The 23,274-nt window shown below is 39.0% G+C and overlaps 1 protein-coding gene across 46 annotated transcripts in view; it reads right to left on the reverse strand.

Moving 5' to 3' along the window:
• The window catches only part of DLG1 (discs large MAGUK scaffold protein 1), a 262,007-nt gene extending 239,216 nt beyond the window's left edge, over positions 1-22,791 (reverse strand). For 15 of the 46 annotated variants that reach the window (XM_063806517.1, XM_063806493.1, XM_063806524.1 and 12 more), the window contains exons 1-4: positions 21,818-22,053; positions 21,331-21,380; positions 20,493-20,624; positions 6,834-7,000 (exon numbers count right to left, since the gene is read on the reverse strand). In XM_063806517.1, coding sequence (XP_063662587.1) covers positions 6,834-7,000; positions 20,493-20,624; positions 21,331-21,349 — 318 coding nt within the window. In that variant the 5' untranslated portion in view covers positions 21,350-21,380; positions 21,818-22,053. Of the gene's footprint in view, positions 1-6,833; positions 7,001-20,492; positions 20,625-21,330; positions 21,381-21,497; positions 21,565-21,688; positions 22,282-22,563 lie in introns of those variants that run through there. The other 31 variants (XM_063806518.1, XM_063806522.1, XM_063806509.1 and 28 more) reach the window with 11 other exon arrangements.
• Positions 22,792-23,274: the final 483 nt, after the last annotated feature.

Genomic DNA, 23,274 nt, shown 5'->3' on the forward strand with positions numbered 1-23,274 from the left:
ATTTATTGTATATTTCAAAATAGCTAGAAGAGAAAATCTGGAATATTCTCAACACAAAGAAATGATAAATGCTTGAGATGATGGATATCCCAATTACCCTGATTTGATCATTAAACATGGTATGCATGTATCAAAATACCACAAGCACCATATAAATATGTATAATTATTTATCAATTTTAAAAGAGTACTATTGAAAGCAGACTATGTGTATATTCTTCCAGACATGCCTAACCTCATGGTTTTCTTTTCACACACAGTCATACTATGCCTCCTGACATGTAACCTGCTTTCACTCATTTAATAACACATAATGGATACACAGAATATATTTTGCCTGCTACTTTATCTTGCATTAAATGGCTCTACCATAATGTGTTTATCCGATCTCTTACCGATAATCTTTTATATCCCTTGTTGGTTTCTACTAATTAAGGCTGCAGTGAGCATCCCTGTACAAATACCTTCAATAATCTGTGGTGAATCTGGAGCATATGCTGGATCAAACGATACGAATATGAAGTTGTCTTTCAAATTAGTTGCACTACTGTATTCTCCCTTACTAACTGTACAGGAGCTTCTGTTTCCTCCTATTTATTTAATCTCCGACAATCAAATTTGTTAAAAATATCCTTGCTGTCAATGTAATTTGCATTTTTAAGTGTGGCTGAGCATTTCTTCATAGGCTTATTGGCCCACATTTATTTCTTCTTCTTCAAACTACAATACTCACACTGTTGAGTCAGTTTCCTATTGAACACGGGCCTTTTTCTTAGTTTCTATGAGAAGTTTCTGAGGTTGAAAGGACTGGAAATTAAAATTAATCCTTTTTCATATATGTGACAAATTTTCATCCTAATATATAATTTATCTTTGTATTATATCTTTCAAGATTCAGAAGTTCTACAATCAAAATTTGAAGTCAAAGTCCACAAAGAAATTCTATAAAGTCAGCAGCATTTTTAACCTTTTAATTTTTGTGGTGTTTTTTGGTCATGGTTAGAAAAGCCTTCCCTATTAAAAATCAAAATTTTTATTTTTTTTAATTTTTAACTTTTTTTTTCTTGTTTGGAGACAGGGTCTCGCTCTGTCGCCCAGGCTGGAGTGCGGTGGTACGATCTTGGCTCGCTCCAGCCTTGACCTCCAGGACTCAAGCGATCTTCCCACCTCAGCCTCCTGAGTAGCTGGGACCACAGGAGGGAGCCACTACACCCAGCTAATTTTTGCATTTTTTGTAGAGATGGAGTTTCACCATGTTTCCCAGGCTGGTTTCGAACTCCTGAGCTTAAGCGATCTGCCCAACTTGGCCTCCCAAAGTGCTGGAATTACAGGCATGAGCCACTGCGCCCAGCCCCAAAATCTTACTTTTATGGTTTCTTTTTTTTTTTTACCTTTGAATCTCTAGTCTAGTTGAAATGTACTGTGATGTTAGGAGTAGGGTGCATCCTTTTCTACTGAAATGTCCCATTAAATCAGGCAATTCCTCCTACTCTTTCATCTTGCCTTTTTTTCCAGAGGGAGTCTCACCCTGTCACCCAGCTGGAGTGCAGTGGTACGATCTTGCCTTCCTGGGTTCTTTGGCAACCTCCGCTTCCTAGGTTCACGCGATTCTCATGTCTCTGCCTCCCAAGCAGCTGGAACCACAGGCACGCACCACCACACCTGGCTAATTTTTGTATTTTTAGTAGAGGCGGGGTTTTGCCATGTTGCTCAGGCTGGTCTTGAACTCCTGACCTCAGGTGATTCACCTGCCTGGGCCTCCAAAAGTGCTAGGATTACAGGTGTGAACCACCAGGCCTGGCCTCATCTTTTTAAGAGTCATCTATCCTTCCTTATAAATCAACCCTTTTCTACTGAAATATCCCATTAAATCAGGCAATTCCTCCTACTCTTTACTCTTGCTTTTTTTTAAGTCATATATCCTTTCTTATAATCTCTAAAACTAATTCACTCTTATTTTAGAATAGAGTTGTTCTTATAAAAATGACGTGTTATTTTTTAAAATTAAGAGAGAGAGCTGGGTGTGGTACCTTACACCTGTAATCCCAGCTACTCTGGAGGCTGAGGTGGGAGGACTGCTGGAGACCACCACCAGGAGTCTGAGACTAGCCTAGGCAACATAGTGAGACCCAGTCTTCAAAAAACTGTTTAAAGAAATGGTTTTGGGGTCGGGCATGGTGGCTGAGGCCTGTAATCCCAGCACTTTGGGAGGCCAAGGCAGGTGGATCACCTGAGGTCAGGAGTTTGAGACCAGCCTGGCCAACATGGTGAAACCCCATCTCTACAAAAATACAAAAATTAGCCGTGTATGATGGTGGGTGCTGTAATCCCAGCTACTCGGGAGGCTGAGGTGGAAGAATCACCTGAACCTGGGAGGTGGAGGTTGCAGTGAGACGAGATCGTACCATTGCACTCTAGCCTTGGTGGGAGAGCAAGACTCCGTCCCAAAAAAAAAAAAAAAAAAAAAAAAAAAAAGAAATGATTTTAGCTGGGTGTGGTGGTGCACACATGTAGGCCCAGCTACTCTGTAGGCTGAGGCAGGATGATCCCTGGAGCCCCCAAGTTTTGAGGATACAGTGAGCTATGATCGCACCACTGCACTCCAGCCTGGGTGACAGAGTGAGACACAGTTTCTAAAAAAACAAAAAAAGTAGTACAAAAAAGAAAAAAATCCCTATCACTCTGAAACAATCATTAAACACTAAACAAACATTATTCCAAACATCTCACTAGACATATGCTCAAAGTAAAAGATAATATATACAAAAAAAAATTTTTTAAGAAAATGGGATACTAATCCTGTCCCTTTAAATTTACTACATCAGAAGAAATAGAACAAACAAAGTTATAAGGTCACAAAGTAACTGACAAATGACCTGGCAAGAATTAGATCAGTGAACTTAAAAAAAAAAAAGACAAAACTGGATAACTGCTTTAAAGATGAAGATTTGCATTTTAAGAGAATAACAGTCAAGGCTTTGTGAAAATTGAGCAATCTTAACTACTTTTAGCAAAAATAATCCTCTTTTTAGTCCTGCAAAAGCAAACATGAAGTCAAAGAGGCATGTTGCATGCAATTTTGTTGGAAAAGATTACTATATCCAAGAATTAGTACACAAGTATAACCTAAATTCTGTTTAAGACAAAATGGTTTTGATTTTCAAATTTTTCAAGTTATAGTACAATAAACTTTAAGTTTTAAGTTATTTGTTTTGAGCAAGTGGATTCTCTAAGTCCCCTTTTAGTCCTAAACATCATGCCCCAAGAGTCTAAAGTAGCAAATGAAACAAGAGATCAAATGATCACTTAGCCAAGTTTTCCAAATGAAGCATGAATGGATGGGTGAAAGGGAACATGCTTACTTTCTCTCATAGCACCTTCAAAAAGTAGCAATTAAATCCCCAAACATTCCAGGTTTTTAAAAAAATCATTATAAATATCATCCGTCAGTGTGTTTCAAAACTATTTACATTTTCAGACAAACATTTGTCAGGATTTTCTGTCATCTCTATAAGATGGTACTTCCTACTAACTGACTTTGCTCACTCCAGTTTGATATATACAGGTTTTTGCTACTTTTTAAACATCTAGGCCTTGATGGACATATCCCAATGTTCCCCTTAGAGTCTATTCATGAATATGAACAGATTTCAAACATTACTACAGCATTTTCCATGTGCCATGCACTAAACAACACTCTGTGACCATATTCTCTTCTCATCTACTTTCCAAACTAATAAGATCTGACGCTCACAATATGAAAGTTCTTTTTCTCCTATTCCCTTGAGGTGCCTTTACCATGTTCATAATATATCTTTCAGGAGGTGTAGAAACCAGAGCTGCAAATAGCGTTCTAGATATGAGTGCCTCGTCATTTTATAAAAATTGAAGTGTTACCAATGTCATTTTTGATGAAATTCAATGCACTACTGATCTTCCTGAATGAAATCTATATGGAAAAAAACTTTCAGCTTACAAAACTGTCCACTTTTTCAATCTTAAAGAATACTTACAGTTAAAAATATTATTACTGATATATAATTGTATGTATTTATAGGGTACATGTGATATTTGGTACGTGCATACAATGTGTAATGGCCAAATCAGGGTATTTAGAATATCCATCACCTCAAACATTTATCATTTCTTTGTGCTGGGAACATTTCAAATCTTCTAAACCATTCTGAAATAGACAATAAATTGTTGTTAACGGTAGTCACCCTATTGTGCTACTGGACAGTAGAATGTATTCCTTCTAACTATTTTTGAACTCATTAACCATCCTCTCTTCATCTTTTCCCTCTCCCACCCTTCCCAGTCTCTGGTAACTATCATTCTACTCTTTACCTCCATGAGATCAACATTTTTAGCTCCCACATGAGAACATGTGATATTTATCTTTCTGTGCCTGGCTTAATTTCACATAATGACCTCCAGTTCCATCCATGTTGCTGCAAATGACAGGATTTCATTCTTTTTATGGCTGAATAGTAGTCCATTTTTTTTGTGTGTGTGTGTGTGTGTGTGTGTGTATCACACTTTATCCATTCACCTGTCGATAGATATTTAGATTGATTTGATATCTTGGCCACTGTGAATAGTGCTGCAATCAACATGGGGGTGCAGGTATCCCTTTGATATTCTGATATCCTTTCTTTTGGACAGATACCCACTAATGGGATTGCTGGTGGGCAGTTCTATTTTTAGTTTTTTTGAGAAACCTGCATACTGTTTTCCATAATGGCTGTAGTAATTTACATTTCCACCAATAATGTCAAATATTCACTTTCAATGGTTACATTACTTAAACAATCGCCTATAAAAATAAGTAAATCGAGTATAAGAATTCGAGGCTTTATAATCAAAGGTATCATAAATCGGACAATAAAAAATACTAGTAAGCAATTCAATTCTCTTAAAAGTTTAACATGTTTTTTACATAAGCAATTTTCTAACCTAGAACTAAGACAATAAATGTGAAATAACTGTCTTAGTCCCTTTTGTGTTGCTACAGCTGCATACCTGAGACTGGGTAATTTATGAAAAACAGAAAATAATTTCTCACAATTCTGGAGGCTGGGAAGTCCAAGATCCAGGTATCTGATCTGGTAAGGGCCTTCTTGTTACACCTCAACATGGCAGAAAGCAAAAAGGTAAGCTAAAATGCTAAACTTTTTGTGGAGGCTCTCTTTTTTTTTTGAGACGGAGTCTCGCTTGTTGCCAGTCTCGCTTGTTGCCCAGACTGGAGTGCAGTGATGCCGTCTCAGCTCACTGCAACCTCCGCCTCCTGGGTTCAAGCAATTCTCCTGCCTCAGCCTCCCTGGTAGCTGGGATTACAGGCGCATGACACCACGCTCAGCTAATTTTTGTATTTTAGACGTGAGACGTGGTTTCACCATGTTGGCCAGGCTGGTCTCAAACTCCTGACCTCAAGCAATCCACCCGCCTTGGCCTCCCAAAGTGCTGGGATTATAAGCATGAGCCACCATGCCCAAGCTGTGGAGGCTCTTTTATAAGGGCCTTAATCCCACGAAGGATGGAGGAGTCCTCATGGCCTAATCACCTCCTAAAGGTCCCACCTCTCATTATCTTCACATTGGCAACACCTGAATTTTGGAGGGGACACATTCAAACCACAGCAGTGACTGACTGAAGACATTTTAAAAATCCATTTGAAATAGACCTCAGACTATTATAAAAGCAAGTGATGTATTAACCCAAAGAGTATGGAAATGGAAATTATCCTGGAAAAAGTGATGGAAAAAAAGTGTAAAGAAAATAAGGATACACACAATAAACATTACACTAATCAAAAAGAAACATACAAGGTCTAGGATTAATAAAGAGAACTGTGAGTTGGGTGTTAAGAGTCCTGAAATTCAAAGGTATAATTGCCCAAACTAGCTAAATAAAGTGGGTCAAGTTATTCTATTATGGATCTCAGTTTCCTCATCTTTAACATGAAGACAAGGGATCAGATGTGCTCTGTTTCTTCCTGCTCTAAAATTCTATAGTTCTATTACTTAAAACTGAGAAGCCATCTAACTTCTTTACCAAAGTGCTATCTGGTTGCGGCCTACCACCACTTTTCCCTGATTTATTATTCACCAAACAGAAACATCGCATTTTCCAGGCACAGCACCATCTTACACTAACTAGAAAGGACTAGATTCAAATTCAGACAAATAACCACTTTCAAATGACTAACGCTTCTTAGGCAGAATCTTTGTTACAAAATGCTTCATACCTCTGCTATACCATATCCAACTGGGCAACAGTATAACACACACAAAAAAGTATATTACTAAGATAGTTATGAATACTCAAAGAAATAACTTTACAGAAAATGTAGAAACCAGTGCTGATGTTCAGGTTTACTCTTCAGTCTCTAGTGAGTTTGAATGCCATCCTTCAAGCCAATAAAGAAGAGATTCCTTGAGGTAAATGGGTACAACTTAGCAGCCCAGACCACAAAACTATATCCTATTTCTAGGAAAGAATACCAGAGCAAAACCATCTTTTCAAAGTACCATTTCCATTTTAATTACCACACAGATGAAGCCTTGAGGTCTATCATGCAAAGAATTTTTTAATAGTCTAAATCAAGTATTTCAGACTTCAAACATTCATAACATTTTAAAACAGGGGCAACAGAGAATCTGAGCTTTGCTTTTCAAAAATATTTTTAACCCCATTCTCTTTATTCTATTATAAATTATACTTCCATAACAAAATCCACTTGTATAAAATATTATTTTAATAAAATAAAGAAACATAGTAACACAAATAAATTGATCACCAAAAAACAGCTTCAGAACACATTTTTTATCTCACCTCTACACTAGGGCTAAGGCTGCTTGGCAGTGTCTCTGAAGTCACAGTAGAGCTTGGAAGGCTGGAAATCTCCCAAGTATTCACAGGTTGAATTGGTTCAGACGGCTTTGAACGATCTATACATTTTGGATTATCCAGTAAGGTCACTTCATAAAATTCTTGAATATCTAGAAGAAGGAAAATAAAAATTCATAAGTATTTATATTTTCTAACTAAATTATGCAATGCTATAACAACATAACTCAAAAGCACAATTTTTACTCTAGATTAGTAAATCAATTCCCATCATATAATGTACTTAAACAGTGAATATTATCTTATTTCATTATATCACAATCATATCAGAACCTGCAGGGCACAGTGTAAAATTCATAGGCTTTTTACACTTCAAAGTCAGCACTTGATTCAAATCCCAACTCCATCACCAACTAGCTACAAGTTCAGGCAAACTACTTAACCTCTGGTAACTTGCCTCTTAGCACTGTGAATTGTTTCAAGGCTCGAGTATAATACATATAAGATGCCTAGCACTATAGCACAGAATAGGCTCCTAACAGATGGTAGCTAATATCATTACTGTGAATTCTACAGATAGGAGTTATTACCGTTCACCACCAATATCTAAGCTGGGAATGTAAATCCCTCAAGTGGTTTTAATTGCCCTTCTAGCCAAAGCCAAAGCCAAAAAAAAAGAGGAAGTTAAAATCAAAGAACTAGAAGGGCTTTCGGATATCCTCTAGTCTGAATATTTTATAATAGTAAATTAAATATTTTATACTACTTTAGAAACAATCAGTTAAAGTCATGACAAAACTCTAAAATAAATGATAAATTTATTTATAATAGCACAGGATAATTTAAAAGATCAAATGACTTTGCAATCAGCTAGAATTATAAAAACTTAATAACACTAATTATTCACGCTATTCCGAAGCTGTAAGTAGCAGTTATATAACGCTTACATTCACCACGCTTAATTCCTTATTCACCAACTTGTATAATTTTGGATAAGGGAATAGTAAAAGTGGGCATTACCCTGTATAGAATAATTCATAACTGTAAGCAACATTTAGACAGAATAACTTAGACTTCTTGCTTCTCATTATTTTAAAAGCGTTAGTCCTTTTAAAAACAAACTTCACAAAATAGAGACAAACTTAACTCCCTTTTCAGTTGGGTTTTTTTTTTTTTTTTTTTTTTGAGACAGAGTCTCGCTCTGTCGCCCAGGCTGGAGTGCAGTGGTATGATCTTGGCTCACGGCAACCTCCACCTCCTGGGTTCATGCGATTCTCCTGACTCAGCCTCCGAGTAGCTGGGACTTCAGGCACGTGCCACCATGCCTGGCTAATTTTTGTATTTTTAGTAGAGACAGGGTTTCACCATGTTGGCCAGGCAGGTCTCGAACTCCTGACCTCAGGTGATCTGCCCGCTTCAGGCTCCCAAAGTGCTGGGATTACAGGTGTGAGCCACTGCACCCAGCCCCCTTTCAGTTTTAATAACCAGTGGAATTGCAAAACTTTCCAAGTAAAGGGCTGGTAAAAACTAACACTTGTACAGTGAGGATAATATTAACCTACCTCACAGGGTGTTAAGAATATTATATACACACATACGCACACACACATATGTGCTATGCATACACGCAAACACACACACATCACACTATGTAAAACAAAATCCAACTATAGCAAAATAATGCTTCAAAAGTCATATCTCTCATTACTATTTTATCAGGAATTGCCAAATTTACTACCTAGTATAAAATGATAGTCTTTCAATAAACCTATGCAAAAATTTAACTTGAGTACAACTCTAAACTTAAATCTTCACCATGAAAATGTAAAGAAAATGGGAGCACAGAGGGGTAGTCAAGAGACTGCCAATAGCTACAAGTGATTCTATATTCATCTGAAGATCCAGAAAGCTTACCAAATACCAAAGAATTGAAATCACCTATTACATTTTTATTTACTACCCTGCGAAAAATTATTTTCTTTGAAAATAATGATGCACTACAGCAAGCAAGAAGAGAAAACAAGAAAATGCAGAAATACTAAAATATGTATTAGGAAAAAATTAGATTTTGGTTGATTCACAACTGAAACATTAATTTTGTTGAAACCTACTCGGTCAATCTTATCACAGTCTATTCCTCATTTTCCATTCATAATCTGCAAGTGCTTTCCCTGTTTTGGCCTAAACTGGGTTTCCACAAGTCCGATTCCTGAACGCAGATCTAAACAAGACCACACAAAGCTCTAACATGTACACTAAGAAACCTCCAAAAATCAAACTTGAAGAAAAGCAGTTAGGTCCAACAGAAGAGGCCAGAATCATTCTTATCTATTAAAAAAAAAAACAACTGGAAATCTCCAAGATCACACATTTCAGAAGCCTTCAAATATACAATTTTCTTTTACATAAAAATTTTTCATTACCTTTGTTATTTTCTTGCTAGAATTCAAAGTTTGCAAACAATGGGAGTAAAGGGAAAGTGCAGAATCCCAGAAATACTCTCAAAGGGGGTGAGGAATGGGAGAAAGGGAACTTTCAAATAGGCAAAGAAACGTTCTAGCTTTTGGTGACAACTTACATAATCTTAAACAGAGAAACCCACAAGCCAAGAAACATTTCTCAAACTAAAGAAATAAGGCAATACTAACTTAGGGTCAGAGGAGAAAATCTAAATACAGGCCCAAGAGTATGTAATAATTTAACATAATACCGGTGACATTTCTAATCTATGAGAAGATAATAATTTTATTTGACGGGGAAAAGAGAATGAAAAGACAAGCCACAGACAGGGAGAAAATACTGGCAAAACACATACCCAATAAAGGACTAATATTCAAGTGGACAAAAAATTCTTTAAGACTCAACAATAAGAAGACAATCCAATAAAAAAATAGGCAAAAGATACAGACAGACACTTCGCCAAAGACAGAGATGGCAAGTGAGCATATATCAAATATCACCAGGGAATTTCAAATTAAAACAAGATACTACTACACACCTATTAAAATGGCTAAAATCCAAAGCACCAACACTACCAAATGCTGGTGAGGACACAGGGCAATACATTGCTGACAGGAATGCAAGATGGTACAACCACTTTGTAAGGCACTTTTGGCATTTCTTAAAAACTATACATACTCATACTATATATGCTCCAGCAATTGCGCTCCTTGGTATTCACCCAAACAAGCTGAAAACTTAAGTCAACTCAAGACCCTGCACACAAACGCTCACAGTAGCTTTATACTAACTGATAAAACTTTGAAGCAACCAATATGTTCTTTAACAGGTGAGTAGATAAACTGTAGTACGTCCACACAATGGAATATTATTCAGTCATAAAAAGATACGAGCTATTAGGTATGAAAAGGCATGGAGGAACCGTAAATATATTACCAACTGAAAAAAGCCAATCTAAAAAGGTTACATACTTATGATTCCAATTATGACATTCTGGAAAAGGCAAAACTATGGAGACAGTAAAAAGATCAGTGGTTTTCAGGAGTTTGTGTGGGGGGTGTAGAAGTGGGGTACCGGGGAAGAAGAAGAGCACACAGGATTTTTAGGGTGGTGAAAAACAACAGCGGTCTCCAACCTTTTTGGCACCAAAGACCAGTTTTATGGAAGACAATTTTTCCACAGAAAAGAGGGTGGGGGAGCTTCTGCGGTGAAACTGTTCCACCTCAGATCATCAGGCATTAGATTCTCTCATAAGGAGTGCACAATCTAGATCCCTTGCATGCGCAGTTCACAACAGGGCTCATGCTCCTGTGAGAATGTAACACCGCTACTGACCTGACGGGAGGCAGAGCTCAGGTGGCAATCGCTCGCCTGCCGCTCAGGTACAGGTCTGTGGCACGGGAGTTGGGGACCCCTGCTGTACAATACTGCAATAGGATACGTGTCAAAGCAAAAAATGTGCACATCAGATTTGTCAATGTACAATGCAAAGAGTGACTACTAATGTAAAGTATGGGCTTTAGCTAATGACAATATATTAATATTGGCTTATCAATTCTAACAAATATACCACACTAATGCAAGGTTTTTTTGTTTTTGAGACAGGGTCACTCAGGCTGGAGTGCAATGGTATGATCATGCTCATTGCAGCTGTTATCTCCTTGGCTCCAGCAATTCCACCACCTTGGCCTCCTCAAGTGCTGGGATTATATACAACAGCCACCTGAGCTCAGGCCTTTTTTTTTTTTTTTTTTTTTTTTTAAAGAGACAGCGTCTCACTCTGTCACTCAAGCTGCAGTACAGTAGCGCCTTGACCTCCTGGGCTCAACAAATCCTCCTACCTCAGGCTCCCAAGCGGCTGGGACGACAGGTGCCTGCCACCATGCCTGATTAAATTTTTTTTTTTTTCTAAGACAGGGTCTTACTATGTTGCCCAGGCTGGTCTCAAACTCCTGGGCTTAAGGATCCTCCCACCCTGGCCTCCCAAAATGTTGGGATTACATGCGTTGAGCCACCACACATGGCCTGCAAGATGGAAAAGGGAAGTGGGGCTTTGGGATATGGGAACTGTACTTTCCACTCAATTCTTCTGTAAATTCAAAACTGCTGAAAAAATCTATTAATTTCTTAAACTGCATGAGAGATAAATAAACTTATATTAAAAGGCAATCTCATACTTTATATCAAGATAATTTTCAAATGCATTAAAATGTTAAAAAAAGTCTTGAAAGAATTTGAGTACAGGTGAACGTTTTTACAATCTTGGCAATAGATTATAATAATCTTGGGGCTTAGAGCACTGGGAATGTTTCCAAATGTGTTATTAAGGGCAGAAAGCAGTATATTGATAAAGAAAAATATTGATAAACCCAACCATATATATATATGTTTTCTTTAAAAGCCAAGTTTAAAAGCAAGTAACACGGGAAGTTATTTGCAATTTACACGGCAGAGTTGATACGCCTAATGTAGATTTTATACCTCTAAGAAAAAGGAAAAAGGAGGAGGAAGGGGCACAAATTAAACAGATAATTTACAAAAGAAATTAAAATAATTAAAGACTTTCTTACAGCTTTGGTTATTCTTTAATCAACAAAATGCACAATAAAACAGAAAAATGACTAAAGGTATATTCCATATATCAGAGTAGAAAATATTTAAAAGATGAATAACACTGTATTGCTTAAGGTATGGTGAATTGGTCATTCTTCCACATACTTCCTAAAACATAAATACAACATTCCTAAGAGTATTTAACAAATTACCTCAATAGCCTTAAAATGCACACTCCCTTTGACCAAACAATTCATTTCTAGGAGTTTGTCCTGAGAATATAGTAAAGAATTGAAACAAAAATGCATATGCAAATACAATATTTATAATTCACAAAAATTACAAACCTAAATGCTCCTAGGAAACCATTAAAAAAACTACAGAAAATCTATATAGGCCGGGTGCGGTGGCTCACACCTGTAATCCCAGCACTTTGGGAGCCTGAAGCAGGCAGATCAGGAGGTCAAGAGATCGAGACCATCCTGGCCAACATGGTGAGACCCTGTCTCTACTAAAAATGCAAAAACTAGCTAGGTGTGGTGGCGCACGCCTGTAATCCCAGCTACTCAGGAGGCTGAGGCAGGAGAATCACTTGAACCCAGGAGGCAGAGGTAGCAGTGAGTCGAGATTGCACCACTACACTCCAGCCTGGTGACAGATCAAGACTCCGTCTCAAAAAAAAAAAAAAAGAAAAGAAAAGGAAAAAAAAAATCTATATACACAGTCACTTAAAATGGTACGAATCTGGCCAGGCACAGTGGTTCATGCATGTAATCCCAGCACTTCGAGAGGCTGAGGCGGGCGGATCACCTGAGGTCAGGAGTTCGAGACCAACCTGACCAACATGAAGAAACCCTGTCTGTATTAAAAATTCAAAATTAGCCAGGCGTGGTGGCACATGCCTGTAATCCCAGCTATTCAGGAGGCTGAGGCAGGAGAATCGCTTGAACCTAGGAGGCAGAGGTTGTGGTGAGCTGAGATCAAGCCATTGCACTGCAGCCTGGGCAACAAGAGTGAAACTCTGTCTCAAAAAAAAAAAAAAAAAAATACATACATACATACATACATAAAATGGTACAAATCTACTGACATGGAAAGACATTTGTCGATAAACTTTAGAAGATAAAAACAATATGTATAGTACAGAGAAATCATACTATTCAGACTTATACAAATACAACTGCAGTATATCTCCCCTGCAAAAAAGGGCAACTCTGTCTACCCAATAAGTGACTGTCACAAATAAAAAAATGAGAAGGAAGAAGATTCTTCCTTTAGGTAGTCTGAGTTTTCATGTGCCTCTCAAAATGTGAGCTTCTTGCTATATCTCACTGTGCTGAGTGTGATTCTATAATTACGTGTTTTTAGTACAAGAAGTCAAACAAGCCAGTTGCTTCGTCTAGGGCTCAAGTGAAGAAATCATTCCTTTCCACTAGAGGAAAAAAAACAATTGTGCTGTAATTAACAAGAGCTAGTGTTAAATTTCTGAAGGCTTTTCAGGGATAATTTTAACTAGATGAGGTTTTTCACCTTACATGCTGATTCTAAGTATCAATTCTCACGAGGGAAATAACTGTTTTACTTAGAAGTTTGTTTTGCAAAATGAAGGTGGGGGGTGGCGTGTATACACGCGCATACACACACACACACACACACAAATAACATTCCAGGATATTCATCCCATGGATGAAGTAGGAGGTAACCTCTGGTGTGAATATTTTCTTATGGTATTTTACATATAATAATCTGATCTCAAATGTTTTATATAGAACATGCATCATTTTTATAATAAATTTATTTTGGAGGGTTACAGGAAAGGCAACTAGAAAGCTGAAGAACACTGAAATATAACCCTACCATTTCAGAGGAAAAAAATTCTATCAGTTCATTTACTAAAAGCAAGTATGATTATTCAGACAATACCCAATTCAGTAATCAAAATTAACATCATCAGTGAAGGGCAGATGACATACTAAGATAATACTACAATAGTCAAATCTACTCAAGCACAAATACTCTTTCTTCTAAACAAATGTTCATTTAAAAAGTCATTTTTGACCCCTAGAAGAAAGAATATCCTATAAAATTTAAAAGTTTGTACTATTGTTTCACACACTAAAGAAAGGAAAGATGTCAAGCTAGTAGGCAAAAATAAATTACTTGAATACTTTAGATACTATTAGACTAAGAATCATACATGACTCACAAGCATATTCCGTAAAACAAGGTGTGTACTAAAAGGAACCAGAGCTTCTCAGAGAAATGGCTGATTCCAGGGCTGGGGCAGGAGAGGTACAAGATAAACCTGGAACATCTTGTTATGCCAAAAATTAAGAAAGTGCTCCAAAAAATGATGAGGGTATCTCATAAGGACACAAGCTTGAAAGGGCCCCCACTGGATCACTTAGAGCACAAATGTCATTAAGGATGGTAATAAATAATAAGTCATTGAAAAAAAACACTGCAAGTTCATGAAAGACACGGGAAAAAAAGAAGGAAGGCTCTTGATTAGAATAAAATGCAAAGTGTTAACTGGTAAACCTAGGAGTGCTACTGTTAGAAATCTTACTTTTCAACAACCATATTATAAACCAGTTCAAGAATCATCAATGGATGCTAAATATGGGTGGAAATTTTGCTAAGGAGTAGGATATGTACATGGTGTTAAAGTGTCTCCCCCACATATTGCCTATAAGCCACAAGGGGTAAAAAACAATGACTATATAGGATACAGAATTCAGACAACACCCAACTAGGTAAACAAAATCAGTATCATCAACAAAGAGCAGATGACTCTGTGTACCTCTGGATGTACAGAATCCTAAGCCAGGAATACAAAACCTGAATCTAATCACAAGCAAACATCAGACAAACCCAAAATGAGAAAATTATATTAAAAAAAAGTAAGAGTGGAAGGAACTGCGTTTTTCAAAATCATCAATCTCAGCTGGGTGCAGTGGCTCACACCTGTAATCCCAGAACTTTGCTCAGGAGTTCGAGACCAGCCTGGGCAACACCTGTCTCTAGAAAAAGTTAGCCAGGCGTGGGGGCTCACACCTGTAGTCCCAGCTACTCAAAGGATTGCTTGAGCCTGGGAAGCAGAGGTTGCAGTAAGCCACCACTGCACTCCAGCCTGGGTGGCAGAGCAAGACCCTGTCTCCAAATAGTAAAAAAAAAAAAAAAAAAAAAAGTCAGTCTCACACAAGACAAAGAAAGGCTGTGGAAATGTGCCCTAAGTAAAGAGACGTGACAACTAATGGTAATATCTGGTCCAAGTCTGGATTCTGCACTGAGGAAAAATATGACCCTGCAGAGAGGAAATGGCTTAGAAGAAATATTTAGATGCCTTTACAACTCTGATTCCAAGGTTCTAAAGAGAATTCAGCCAGATTCAACATAATCAAAACACTGCTTCAGAGCAGTAGTAAGCAAACTATTAGCAAAGAACTCAATGTAACTGAATCAAAACCATCAAGTGAGAAGTTACTAAAATTCTCCTTCCATTTCAGAAAGTTTTAGCCAACGATGTGATCCATATCCTGTTTTCCTTACTCAAATCTAGCCTGCAAAGTTACACACACACACACACACACACACACACACACACACACACAGTTAGCAAGAGACTAAAATGTAACATCAGTGGGACTAATATAATGCAAAAGAAATTTAAGAAATTTTGACATTTTACCACTATAGCTGGAAGATCTCAAACCCTGATTACTAAACACTGTTTTCAAAATGTGTGATTTCCATCATCATAAACATAATGCACCATTATAAATATTTTCCTTCAAAGTGACAATCATTTAAAGATTACTAACCCTAAAGATTGCTATCTGTCTTAAGCATGCTTGTCATTTAGTATTCTTTATCAGATTAAAATACTCAGTTCTGAAAAACAACGATAAAGAATATCCCAATGGTTGACGGTGAGAAGTATCTATGGATTCAGATTAGTTGAGTTCAATTTCTGGCTCCGCAATTTAGCATCTGAGGGTCCAAGGGCAAGATTGGTCATTTCTCAGTGCTTCAGTTTTCCAGTCTATAAAACAGTACAAACACCTCATACAGGTGAATGTACACCTCACAGGATTACAATGACTAAATGATATATTTGTATTAGCACATAGAAAGTGCTCAATAAATGTTGGTTATTATGTTTTACATACACTTGAAGAGGAGTCATATACTCACACTTATTAGGATGGCTATTATCAAAAAAAGAAAGGAAAAAAATTAAGTATCGGCAAGGATGTGGAGAAACTGGAAATCCTGCGTGCTGCTGGTGAGACTGTAAAATGCTGCAATCACTATGGAAAACATGATGGTGGGCCCTCAAAAAATTAAAAATGTAACTGCCGTATGATCCCACAATCCTACTTCTGGGTAAATATCCAAAAGAACTGAAAGCAGGGTCTTGAAGAAATATTTGCACACTCACATTCCTAACAGCATTATTCACAACAGCCAGGAGGAGGAAGCAACCCAACTGTGCATCAATGGATGGCTAGATAAAATGCAGTATATACATACAACTGAATATTATTCAGCCTGAAAAAGGAAGAAAATCCTGTCAACAACTACAACATGAATGAACCTTGCGGACTCTACACTGAGTGAAATAAGCCAGTCGCAAAAAGACAAATACTTCTATGAGGTTTCTAACATGATCAAATTCACTGAAACAGAAAGCAGCACGGTGGTCACAAGGGGCTGGGAAGTGAGAGGAAAGGGGAGCAGTTGTTTATTCGGTATAGGATTTCAGTTTTGCAAGACGAAAGTGTTCTGAAGATTTGTTTCACAACAATATGAATACATTTCACACTCCTGAACTGTACATTTAAAGATGGTGAAGATGGCAAAGGGGTCATACTTTTGAAACTAGTATCTACAAATAAAGATAGGGTAATGTCCTTTTATAAGGGCTAGTGAAACTATTAGATTTTAATAGAGTGGCAACAAATGAACTGGTAACTAAACTCATAAATGGACAGTATTATTACATAATCCACTTTCATTCTGAAATCTCTGCAGAAATAAAACACTGCATTAGAATAAGCTTATTTATTGCAGACAAAATATACAAATCACATGACTCGACTTACTCAAGTCTCTAAAGCCAGCCTAATCTTGGGCCCCAATTTTTCTCATGCACAAGGAAAGCAGATGAGTTCTCTGATCCCGTAAGAAATAACTGCAGGGGTTTAGACTGGTATGAAGTCTCTATGGACTACCAGTGTCACCTCAGATCCCACACACCTTAGAATCATGAATGAACTGAAACCACTATGGACCTGAATACCTGGGCTCTGATTATAATCAAAGCATATCCCGTCTACTCAAAAAATTTTCAGACTTAAGCACAAAAAACTGGAATACAAAAGCAAGTTTTCAAATTGCTCTCACCTAAATCACAGAGTGAAATTAAGCAGACTTTATCTTCCTTTATACAAAAATAATCACCAGGTATGTTTTGGGAGTAAATTTTAAACAAATGTGCAGTTCATGGACTTTTGTTAAGATACAACTTTAAATACTCAGCTCTAAAGAAACAATACATCAGCTGAAATTCAAAATTAGTAAAAACTTTTCTGCTTTCAATAATTTTTAAATCTTTAAGCCATCCTTCAAAGATACTACCAAGTACCTATCAGCACTAGACCAATGATTTCTATATTTAATTACATTGCGAGTATCAATTATAAAATGCACTATTTCATGTGTCAGAACACAGAAACACTGTCAATTAAAAATGACATATACCAGATATTGAAATATTTAACAGTTGGTATTTTAGAACAAATATAATACAGTACGTACATGCTTGTCCCTCTGAATAATCCAAAAGTACAGGAACCTAATCTATGTATCAACTACAGGGGGGGACACCAAACCCCTAGAGACTCACTCAAACTTTTTTAAATGCATGAAAAGTCAATATAAACTACCAGTTCAAAGAATCAATCAATAAATGATCAATGCAGACTGAAAATCCAAAGACACTCGGCACCCCAAACAGATAACTAGATAACTCACTACGGCCTAAACAAGTGATTTCCAAATTAAGGAAGTCAAAAATCTAAGCACTCAATGACTTTCAAACAGCTCAGGTGGTCAAGACCCCTGTTCTCCTTTAATCCAATGGTCCACAGGTACCAACTCAGAAGACAGAGTGCCACTTACCGAGAGAAAAAAACCTTTCAGTAAGTGGCACTCTGTCCTCTGAGTCGGATTTTTCTGCAAACACTATGGACACAATGAACTGGTTTAGCTTAGGGCAATTTACAAGCTTAAAGTACATTTATGACACTGTTTCAAAACAATGGTAGAGGTGCAAAATACAAAGAAAATCTTATCAGACTAAACATTTTCAGACTAAGTATTAAAAGTTATTCAGGAAACACAAGAGAATGTATTTATTCCGTAGTATCAACAATTATAGCATGGAAACACACAGAACCTCTATTAAACGTTATCTATTTCAAAACTCCTAAAATCTATTACTTGTCTTACACCAAAATGTGATATAGTACCACATCCTATAGAACATTAAATATAAGTAAATTTAAATGTCAAAGTAAATTCACAACCAATGAAATTAGAAGTTTCACAAATATAAACTTAGTAATTAGGAAGCCAACTCTAGGCCAGACGCGGTGGCTCACGCCTGTAATCCCAACATTTTGGGAGGCCGAGGTGGGTGGATCACGAGGTCAGGAGATCGAGACCATCCTGGCTAACACAGTGAAACCCCGTCTTTACTAAAAATACAATACAAAAAAAAAAAATTAGCCGGACGTGGTGGTGGGCACCTTTGGTCCCAGCTACTCAGGAGGCTGAGGCAGGAGAATGGCGTGAACCTGGCAGGCGGAGCTTGCAGTGAGCGGAGATCTCACCACTGCACTCCAGCCTGGGTGACAGAGTGAGACTCTGCCTCAAAAAAAAAAAAAAAAAAAAAAAGAGAGAAGAAAGCTAACTCTATCAAAGTTCAATTGTACGTAAGAATAGACACATTCAAAACAGGCAAGGCAGAATAGGTCAAAAATGTCTCTGAACACAGCAAACCCATCCCCAATCTAGACAGAAATATAAATGTAGATTCTGTTATTTCACTAACGATTTAATTTTCTTAAGTTACAGCCGTCACACAAAGAAAAGTCTGCAGTCTATCTATCTGCCTATCTATACATATATGTATATATATATCTCTATACTGTTGCGAAAAAACATACTTTTCTTGCAACAGTAACTGCACCAAATTACTAGGCTCAATGTTGATTTAGAAAACAAATAACTAAAAAATGCTTTTTGCTGTTTTTCCAGAAGAATCCAATTTGATCATCCATTCGGACCTTAAACCTCAGAAATTCAAATGTGTAAAAAATGTCCATCAATGTAAACAAAAATGGCAAAATGTGAATTTCTGGAGCTGGGTAACAGTTAAAAGGCAGTTCATTACACTGTGCTATGTATCCTTATGTTTTAAAAGTCTATTAAAATGTTACATTTTTCAAAATTGTTCAGGTGCATCAAGTGGTCTTTACAAAAATCTTTCATTCTAAAACCGTAGAGAGCATCCATTTATCAATAATGTAACTGACAGGACACACTGACTTGAAAGTAGTCTTCAAATCACACCAACAATTATTCTATCAACAGATAGATGTAAGGCCATATCTGACTGGAAGTTACTGAAGAAATAAATGTAATATAATTAAGTATATGTCTTCTTATGTTAAAATGTTATATAGTTGATAACTAAAAAAAAAAAAAAAAACTTCATTCTTAGAATTGGAAGAGACAAACTTTCTAGTTCGGTGGTTCGCAAACTTTTTGAGGTACCTGGACAAAAGAGCCAGACAAGTCACCTTGTTTTACACATAGGAGATTATACACAAAATATGAGATGATGCTTTTAAAAATGATTTATCTACTTAAAAAAGGCTTTAAACCCATTCTGCCATTTCAACAGCTACATTCTACAGCTAATATGGTGGCATAGAAAAGATTAAATGACTTGGGATATATCATTCAATTAGTGGCAAAAGAACTCAGGACTCTTATTTTTTCAGTTCTTTCAAACAATGCACCACTTCAAATTAAGTTACAATTAAGAATAAAACTTTCCATTTTCTTGCCTGTAAAATACGGTTACTAGACAAGATCATCTCTAAGATCATTTTCCAGGTCTAAAATTCTGACTCCATGAATGCCAAGCTCAAACAGAAATCTACATTAAGGGAATGAATGTTCTTCAACACAGCAGAACCCTTCACACGCTTTCAATGACTTCAGAGACACGCCAGTCAAATACAGAAACAAGCTCACAGTAACTCAGTCATACCTTTTAGGTCCTTAAACATCTGTGCAACATCTTTTAATAGTTAATGCTATTAAGATGTGAAACAATGTTCTCAAAAGCCACTGAAATAATCCTGAAAGTTTTTTGGTTACTAGTTATTTTAAGAAAGGACACTGGCCTATGAAAAACACACAACTCACTGAAGATGTTCAAGTTACCGAATGCCTCAGAGAATTAAGTACATCATTTTCTTAAGTTTAAAATAAATGAATTGAGAGGAGCATAAAGCCTAGCTGGCATAATAGTTACGAAGTTTTAATTCCCACCTATTAAAGCCTGAAAGAGGTTGCTCTGAAATATGTTAATAACCCGTTCTATGGAACTTCTGAGCTGTCTGTCTTCAGTTTGGCTTAGTTTTGAACGATATTCTTCCAAAAGGTGCAATGCTCTCTGGGTATCTGAGAAGAAAAAGCAGAGCCTGATTAAAACTCTCTATTTACAAAAAAAGTATCACATACTAGTGCAAGTAATTCTGCATGACATCTAAATAGTTCCGCAAATCCTTCAGGTCAATTGATGTCACTATGTTCATGTACACATATTCCTTAGAATGACCAAAAAATAAAAAAAAAAATTAAAGAAATACAAGAAAAATTTAAACATATATCACATTAGAAAACGGAGGAGAGTGAGCAGTTTGGAATAAATGTGTACTGGTAGTTTGCCAAAGTAAAAGATCAAAGTATTAGCAACAGTTTCAGATTACCTGATATGCAAAAGCAGATTATCTACAATTTGTCATCATAATCCAAATTTTTAACATTTCAAAATACAAATTCTTAGTATCCTACAGTTGCTCACAGAATAGTGCTTAGTAAGAATGATAGAGTGAAATACTAAAACACCAATTCAGGGTTATTAAGGACATCTGTTGGGGGTGGCTAACTGCCTCTCTTAATCACTAGAGAAATGTTAAGAAAGTTTAACAAACATTTTCGTGTTTCCATCTTCTGAAATGATATGAGGCTTAGATTCCCTAAGCAATAAAGCTAGGACCGTGCTGTCTCATCAAAGTTACACAAACGATTCTAAAACGGCAATCAAAAAACTGACACACGGAAAAGCAAGTGACATCGACAACAGAGTTACGGAATAAACTCTCACCTTGCTTCCGGACCGGCATTTTTCTCCAGAATCAGGAAGAGGGCACACACCTTTAAAACACACAACGGAAAGGAAAAAGGATAGAATCATGTTAAACTAGCATTTCCCCCTATCGAAATAGAAAACCCTCGCAGCCTATTTGAAAACCCCACGTTCCAAAGTTTTACCAAGTCAAAGAAAGAGTCTCAAAACGCAGCAGTTGTCTGTCAATGTGGAAAGCTTTTCCTTGGAGTGGGTACCCCTCCAAATTAAGAACAGACAGAAGTCGGCTTCCAAACTCTCCTCGAAAGCGTCCCCTCCCCAAAGAGCCTAGACCTGAGGCCGCCTCTTCCCCCGCACAAGTATCCACACTCCCCACCTGCTACTGGGTACGGGCGGGTGAAGCGCTCCGACCCTTGGCCCCTGAGCCAGCAGCGGCCGCAGAGCGCTGAGAGGGGACCAGCGGGACTGGCCGCCCGCCCTGCTCGGGCCCCCTCCTCTCGCTTGCCTTTCTCCTTGCTCGCTGCCTCCGGGCTGCTCCAGCGGGGGCCGGACAGGGCAGCGGCCGCTCTCCGCGACGCCCTCGCGCCCCGCATGCACACCTCCGCGGGCCCCCACACCTGCGGCGCCGCCACAAAGTTGCGGTGAGCGGCGTGCGCTCGGAACTGGGGTGCGCCCCGGCCAGACTCGGAGCAGCTCCCCAGCCCGGCCCCGCTCCACGTACCCCCGCCCCGCCCGGGGCCCGCGGAGCCGAGCGGAGGGGGTGAAGGGACGGGGGAGGAGCTCTCCTGGGCCGCCGCACCCCCGCGGCCTCGTCCTCCTTCTCGGCCGCGCCGCCTCCCCGCTCGCCGCGGCCCCCCGGCCCGCTCGCCCAGTTGCCGCCTGCACGCCCCACCCCCGGAACCTCGCCTCCTTCCGCGCCCCCAACCGCTCTCCCCCGAAACTTTCCGCCAAGATGGCGGCCCCCGAGCTGGCCTGCCGCGCTCCCACGTGACCGCTTTCCCGGCGCTCTCAGCCAATGGGAAGTGAGGAGGCGGCTCGCGCCGAGCCCCGGGCTCCCCGCGCTGCTACCTTCGGGTTGGAAGGGGGAGGCGGGTCGGGGGAGGGCAGGGGAACGGAAGGGGTACCCGGGGAGCATCCTAAGGGAACCTCTTCGCGTAAAAGGGCGGCCGCTGAAGTGGCTCTGAGAACGAAGGAGTTAACACTCGGACTCCACAGGTGGCCCGGGGTGGCCCTGGAGGGGCCCGCCTTTACCTTGCCCTAGCCCACCGGCGTGTCCCGCGGTTCCGAACTAAACGCGCCAGGCCGGGAAGGCTCGGGCTGTCTGAAGAGAGGCGTGACCTCGCCTACACCAGATCCAAGGCGCACATACCGAGACACCCCTTAACCTCACTCAGCAGTGCCGTTTCCAACTCCGCGGCAGAGACAGCGCCTGGCGACCCCGGGGGTAGATCCCCACCGGGGAAAAGCCGCCTTAAGGAGGAGCCAACTGCACCTCCCAGGGGGCGGGGAGGGCGGGGCCTGGGAGAGGGAGAGGGAGGAGTTCGGGGAGGGGTGCCAACTCTGCATTGCCTTCCACTCCAGGCTGATTGTTAAGTTACTCTTCGTCCCTTAGTAATAGGCTTGGGGGGAGGGGTTTCATTAAAGAAGGACATATGAAATAGAGACACTGGTTAACTTGGCAAGAGTTTGAGGGTTATAGTACAAGATTTTTAAGCCTAACTGATTAATTCCGAGTATGGTATACTTAAGGGTGGGCAGAGAAGGTTTGTTCATTCATTCGCTCATTCATTCATTCATTCATTTCCCTCAAGCCTGCGTCCCCGCCCGGTCAGCATCGCAGGTGTTACCCAAACTCTGACGGTCCCTTTAAGAACTCACCTGGAGTCGCGCCCTCCGAAGCTGAGCCGCCCTCGGCCAGCGCTGCAGGTTTGTTTCGTGCGCACCTCCGGGCGGAACTACCGG

The sequence above is a fragment of the Pan troglodytes genome, chromosome 2, assembly GCF_028858775.2.
Source record: "Pan troglodytes isolate AG18354 chromosome 2, NHGRI_mPanTro3-v2.0_pri, whole genome shotgun sequence".
Taxonomy (NCBI): domain Eukaryota; kingdom Metazoa; phylum Chordata; class Mammalia; order Primates; family Hominidae; genus Pan; species Pan troglodytes.